At 25.8% G+C, this 6,902-nt stretch overlaps 1 protein-coding gene across 1 annotated transcript; it reads left to right on the top strand.

Moving 5' to 3' along the window:
- Positions 1 to 3,761: 3,761 nt before the first annotated feature.
- Positions 3,762 to 5,228, top strand: LOC132935307 (uncharacterized). Its single transcript, XM_061001809.1, has 4 exons — positions 3,762 to 4,298; positions 4,537 to 4,659; positions 4,719 to 4,915; positions 5,020 to 5,228. The coding sequence occupies exons 1-4, from the start codon at positions 4,263 to 4,265 to the stop codon at positions 5,174 to 5,176; spliced, it is 513 nt and encodes a 170-aa protein (XP_060857792.1). The 5' UTR covers positions 3,762 to 4,262; the 3' UTR covers positions 5,177 to 5,228.
- The last annotated feature ends 1,674 nt before the right edge of the window (positions 5,229 to 6,902 follow it).

Genomic DNA, 6,902 nt, shown 5'->3' with positions numbered 1-6,902 from the left:
ATATTTCTTATTCAAATAAGTTTTATTCGATCGATTATCAAACTTAGATAGTATTGAATATTTAAAACATTTAGCATCGTTATTTTTTACATTTATAATTGCTCTTTTATCTTTTATATATTCAGGTAGATCTAGATACGTTCCTCATCTGAGAGGATTCACTGTATTAATTCTCAATTGTAATACATCTATAATTTTAAGGGACCACCCAGATCCTTTCGCTAAAAACTGGTCTTGTTCAGATAATAATTTATTGAACATTCCATTTAGTAATTTATTGAAATCGGATGAATTACATGCAAGTGTATTAGAAGTTTTGAAAGCTATGTCCCGAACTTCTTGAGTGAGTATTCTTTCGTATACGCTATCCACATGTAAATTAAATTTTATAGATGATTGTAAACATGATTCTTTTAACTTTAAAATTAATTTATCTCTAACATAGTTAAAAAAAAGCGTGTAGTCTATAAAATTTAAAGTATTCTTAATCAAAAATGTTTTTGAACATTTCTTAAATCTCTCGATTTCAAATAAACCTTCATCAGAAGATGACATTCGCTCGTGTTTTGTAACCGTTTTTCTTTTCATTATGAAACTGAAAAAATAGATTAAATAAAAAAAAACATAGGTAAAAGCAATCATAATATTGTAAATTTATTATAACATCAACTTCTTTTTTTTAAATCTTATGCAAGCAATTCAGAATATTGTTTTCAAAATATAATAAAAGTATTAATTCTAAATTATTACAAAGAAAAAAAGAATTGGTTAATATAATAAGAAATTACTCAGATTCTAATTCTCTTAACCGATTATTTAGTTCTGTTAACCGACACTGAATATCTGCTTTACATTCACTTGAATAGTTTTCGAATCTATTATGTTCATTTATAAATTTATTTTTAAAAAATGAATTTTTCTTCATACTATCATTAATTTTTACAAATACTTTTCGAAATGCTTTCCGTTTCTCGATATAATAGCGTTTATTGTCACGCACCTGCTGTTCTGCTGCTAGAATTCTGCTTTTAATTACGTTTATTTCTGGGTTCATGATTCTGAAAATTACATAGAATTTCAAAAACTAACTAATTGATACGTTTTTTAAATCTAAACCACTTTTCCTAACATTTTTATTAAATTAGTTTTATTTGAAAACATTTATCATACCAGCAGATCTTATATACACAATAATAATTATATGATAAAATAATAAATAATAACAAAAAAAAAAATAATATTTTAATTATTTATTGAAAAACAGAATATTATTCGACATTATCTAATTTACTATATAAATTATTTAGACCTTTTTGAATATTTTTCTCGCATAAATAATTTATATATGTTAAATGTTTAAATTCGTTTATTAAATTCTGTTTTTCTTCAATAAGTCTTTTTCTGGTTTCTTTCAGCACCGCTTTTTGAATTTTTATTTTAATATTTTTAATATTGGAATAGAACATTTTTTCGTCAACATCTTGAGCATGATCATTTTCTTTTTGCTGTTCCAATATTTGAATGATTTGCTCGTGAATTAACGATTTGGCTTCCATGTTTTTTCTTTTTTTTTTAAAAAAAAAAATCTGGAAAAATTATATAGAATTTGTAAACTATCTGCCAGATAAAAAAAAATAATGCATATTAATGACAATAATTTATTTCCAACATATTTCTATTTTTTATGTTTTTTAACTTTTATATTAAAAATTTGTATGTATTAATCAAAAAAAGAAAATTACATTGAATACCTATATACATAAATATAAACTTATAATATTATTACTAATTATTCATAACAAATTTTTAAAAAAAAATTTTAACCTGATCTAAATCTTTCGCGCTTAGATCCTGCTGTTGTAATAAAATCTAACCTTTTACCGAAACAGTGTTCTCGCTTACGAAAATTCGTAACATATAAATCACTATATTTTTTACATATATCCATTTTTTCTTCTCTTAATAAAACTAATTTTGCGTTTAAATCTTTTATATAAGAAAAATTTGGGTTAGAGTTTGTTCTACTTAAATAAATAATGAATTTCAGGTTTTTAATTTTTTTTTTGAGATCTTTATATTCATATCTTTCTTTAATCTTATTTTCATCAATCATCTTCGTTAAGGTTACAATTTGTTCTCCATAATATTGAATTTGTTCATTACAAAAATCATATGAATGCCAAAAATTCATTATCTGTAATTTTTGACTAAATACATTAGTATAAAATATAAAATATTATATAAATCTAATTATTAAAGCGATTATTTATAAAACAACGAATGTACGTAAATACGTATATATAATAATAACTAATTATATTATTCAAAGCTAAATAAAAAAACTTTAAAAATTAGACAATATAGCATTTATATCATAAAAAATAAAATTTTAGTTGCTAGTGAAGCTACGTCACACGATAATAGAAAAAAACGTGATAATTTATATGTTAGTTAATAGTAGATAGGGCGATTGTAACTATCGTAGAGTTCGTACGGTAACATTACGTTGTCACGAAAGCAACTACGTGTTTACTATCAACGTGCGACAGCAGCTTTCGAATAATCTTAACGTAAAAGCAATAAAAAAAACATTATAGAAAAAATAATTTAAATTTATATATGTGTATAATATACGTTTTAGGATATATTTTATACAGTCATTAAACATTATTGAATATTTTAATATAATAAAAAAAATTTTTTATATTAAAACATTTTACGTAAGATAATATTACACGTGTAATACAACAATCACGTTATCTATAACAAATATTTATAATCGGCTATAGTATTTTAACATTGATAAAAACAAGGTATCGTGCAACAACTACTAGATAACGGTATCTATAGTAATTATCATGAAAGAGATTGACTATTAAAGATTTTTGAGGTTAGGTAATAATTATCAATATTATTGATGAATGATAAGCCCGATGTTCTATCTTATCTATGTAAATCTATGATAGTATGGTACATCAGTTATCTTCTATACTGTAGACGTGGTGTAATTCATTTTAGTATTATTACTCTATGGTGTAATTATAACGTATTATTGTTACTTGATCATAACTTAACAAAAAAAAGAAAACAGCTTATATTATAGTAGTGACTAAAAGTGAGAGTTGAGAAACCGTCTTTCAACTACTTCTATTTTAATGTTTTTATTTTAAATAATCTATGAAAAAAATCTTTAAGTCTAAACACTCAATACCCATAGTAATATTATAAAACTGTATTATCATTACAACAATAAATTGTTATTATTCTATTTTATTTTTTAAAAAAAAGAAGTATGATGTTAAATTAAATAATAACAATAAAAAAAAAAAGTACTTACATAGCTTGTAGAAATTGAGGTACTTTTTCTAAGTATGATGGCTGGTCTATTTGTTAGAGTTGTTTTGACAATCTTTTGACTGGCTATTGAAGATGTTTGGTAAACTGCTGGCTGGCTGTTGTTTTGGTGAAGAAGACTGTTCTGCTGCTGGCTGCTCTTGGAACTGCTGTTGCTTGAACTGATGACGATAAGCTAAGAAATTCTGGGTTTTATACCCGAAAATAACCCTCTCTTCTCTCATTAGAATTTTTTGTGATGGATTTAAACATTTCAACTTATTTTACATCCTGTTTTAATATTATAATGGCATTGACATTAAGTAAATGTGAAAACATTTGACTTAGCAGGTTATATTAGCAGCAATTTAGATTCATATAATATAATTGGTTTTTGAGAATGAATGTATACATTCTAAACATTGACATTTAGTAAATGTGATAACATTTGGCTGGACAGGTTATGTTAGCAACAATTAAAATTCATATAATGTAATTGGTTTTTGAGAATGAATGTATACATTCTAATTTATTTTAAATCCTGTTTGTAATAATTTAAATTCATGTAATGTAATTTGCTGTTGTATATGAACATGTTTCAGCACCCATCTAAGGTAAGGTTATTGTAGAAATTTATTCAAGGAGGGTATTGACCATGGTAAAAGGTGAATGTCATAAACATTTGGCTGGGATAGGTTATGTTAGCGTCAATTTAAAGTCATGTAATGTGATTTTGCTGTTGTACCTGTATGTTCATGTTTTAGCAGGTTTCTATAATGTAAGGCTATGACCATTTGTATACTTAATTATTGAAGTAGTGGTAAAAATCTGTGTATAAAAGACAGAGGGTATTCTCTAATATTCACCAGTCTTCAAGATTTCATCCCAGGACAAGAAGCTCAGTTCAACAGAAATACTACCAAAATAAAATGTCGTACCGTACAATTGCTTCAACTGATTCAGAGGTTAGTAACTACTTATTAAATATCTTATAACCATAGAAAATTGGAGGCCGGTCGTAACACCACTCAACGCTATGGTTATAATTCTTAAAATAATATTAAATGACTGATTATAACATAGTATATTGGAAGTGCGTCGTAACATTACTCAACGCTTTGGGTATAATTCTTGGGACATAGAAAAAAATATATAATGGAAAAAAACAGTAAAAAATAATATACTATGTTTTATGTTTCACAGAATGAACATTTTAGCGAATCAATTGATATAAGACCGTCTTTTTCAAAAACAAAACCTGGATCAAAACGTTCTGCAGAAAAAACAAGTGTTAAAAAACCTATGAAAAAGAAGCAGAATAAAATGGTAATAAAAATAATATTTTTTCCTAATGATAGCATAAATAATTTATTTTTTTTTTATAGAATGCATCATACAGAGATAATATCAGCGAACGCTTGAGATCAGAAGATTTTGATGTTGAAGTATTTAATTCGCTAACATTCAGACAAGGAGATGGCGTTGTGACAATAAAGACGCCTTTTGAAGAAAAAGGAAAGGATCTTTGGGTGCTAAGTCATTATAAGGTTACTAACATCGAGAATGTACCAGTAAAGGACAGGTAAATACATTGGTTTAAATTTAAAAACTATTGCTGAATCTGTTTTTTTTTTACTGATTTTATTTACTTCTTTTGTTTTTAAATAAAATAATTTGTTGTAATAGATGGAAGTTCAGTGAAGCTACTGTTAGATTGTACACGACCGACGAATCAAAAGATCAAACACTTCATACTGGTCTTAATGAGACAATGCAAATTATATTTGATAAATTACTAACCGATCCAAAGCGTCAAACTATTAAAAGCAAGACGGTTGTTTGATTATTATACGGAAAAATGAGTTTCATTTAATAAAACAAAATATTATTATACATGTATGTTTTTATTTGTTCAATACTCAAAGGTCTTGGAAAACATAAACCTATAAACTATATAGTATGTCTGAGAAAAAAAATTTCTAATTGAAACATTGCTATCAATTCTGTACTATCAAAATTTAATCTACTTATTTACTGAAAACATAAAATTTGAAACTAAAACGCATTAAAACTATTCTTTATGATTAAAGGTAACATGTAATTTAAGAAAAAAAAGCAAGTTTATTATTGAATAAAAAAGTTTTTATTTTTTAAATAAATAATTATTAAACATATTTATATATTTTATATTATTAGATCTTGTAAAATCATATCGGACAATGTGTTAAAATGAAATTGTAATATTTCATATAAAAACGATGTGTCATCGTTCTGTAAATGATTATAATAATTAAAATCATAGTTTTGAATATATTGGTTGGTAAATTCGTTCCTTTGACAAGTGGATGGCAGACCACGGACATCATTTTTAATTAGGTCATATGCAGTGTTGAAAGTAATTTGATAATTTGCTAAACGTTTTTGCTTGTCTACCACATACAAATCAATCAAATTCTGTAATTGACGAAGCCGGTACAAATCTACGTGTGTCAAGGTAATATATTCCTCGTTTAGATGTAGGGTAATTGAACTCTGTTTAACATTAATTGAATATGAAAAGGAATCGGTAATCTTTACACGCCTCACCCTGGTATTTAGGTTATTAATAATTGAATTGTAATTAGATTCAGACATCAGTGTGAACCATTCTTCTAAACTTAATGTAATAATTTTCTTTGAAAGTTTACATTCTAATAATAAAATAATTGAAATCTGCTTATTAATTAGTAATCCAACTGTAATACTTTTCTTGTTAAAAGCTCGGATGTCGAATGTAGACTTACAGACAATTATTGGTGGACTCATAATGAAGTTTTTTTTTTGCTAAAAAAGTACACAATAAAAAGTAGGATATAACTGTTAGGAGTTATACATTGGACTGTTAGTTTTTTCCTTTGCAGTCATATTATATACTAAAAACTCGGATAAAAAAAAAAATGCAAAAAATGTGAACGTACAGTTAGCGAATTAGTGCATACTAGAGAGGGAATTTACATATACTTACTAACCTGATACCTGAAAAACATTTTAAATTATTATATACGCACTAACCCGCTAGGCTATACGTCCACAAGATATTAAATCGAATAATAAAACATTTAAGATAAAACATTCAATTTTTTTTTATTTTTTTTTTTTATTCAATACAGCAAATATTATAAACAGTATATTATATAAAAAAAACATGATTTAACAAATGGTGTCGTACGAACCGGTTTCACAATTACAAATAACTTCGGTTTTACAATATTTACTTAAGACTTTTTGAACAAACTGATTACCTTTCATTAATAATACATATAAACATTTTGGTGAGAATCGGGTATGTTCTATAAAACAATTATCATCGATTTCAAAACTATGTAGAATTACTCCACACCAATGACATTGAACTGCGTCATCGAGATTGATATAGTAAAATCCGCATTCTGAGAGCTTGTACTTATTCTGACCGGTATTTGGAGGAAAACTTTTAAAAGATCGTAACCTAGATACAAATGCAGAGAATTCTGGATACGCTGGCGTTGAATTGAATCGTATTTGATCGACCAATGACTGGACATCGTTTG

Source organism: Metopolophium dirhodum, chromosome 1 (assembly GCF_019925205.1).
Source record: "Metopolophium dirhodum isolate CAU chromosome 1, ASM1992520v1, whole genome shotgun sequence".
Lineage (NCBI taxonomy): Eukaryota > Metazoa > Arthropoda > Insecta > Hemiptera > Aphididae > Metopolophium > Metopolophium dirhodum.
This window is presented reverse-complemented; position numbering and strand designations above follow the sequence as displayed.

Coding starts and splice junctions, on each gene's coding strand:
- LOC132935307 (XM_061001809.1), top strand. CDS start 4,263: ATGTCGTACCGTACAATTGCTTCAACTGATTCAGAG. Junction 4,299..4,536: donor TTGCTTCAACTGATTCAGAG/GTTAGTAACTAC, acceptor TATGTTTCACAG/AATGAACATTTTAGCGAATC. Junction 4,916..5,019: donor AATGTACCAGTAAAGGACAG/GTAAATACATTG, acceptor TTGTTGTAATAG/ATGGAAGTTCAGTGAAGCTA.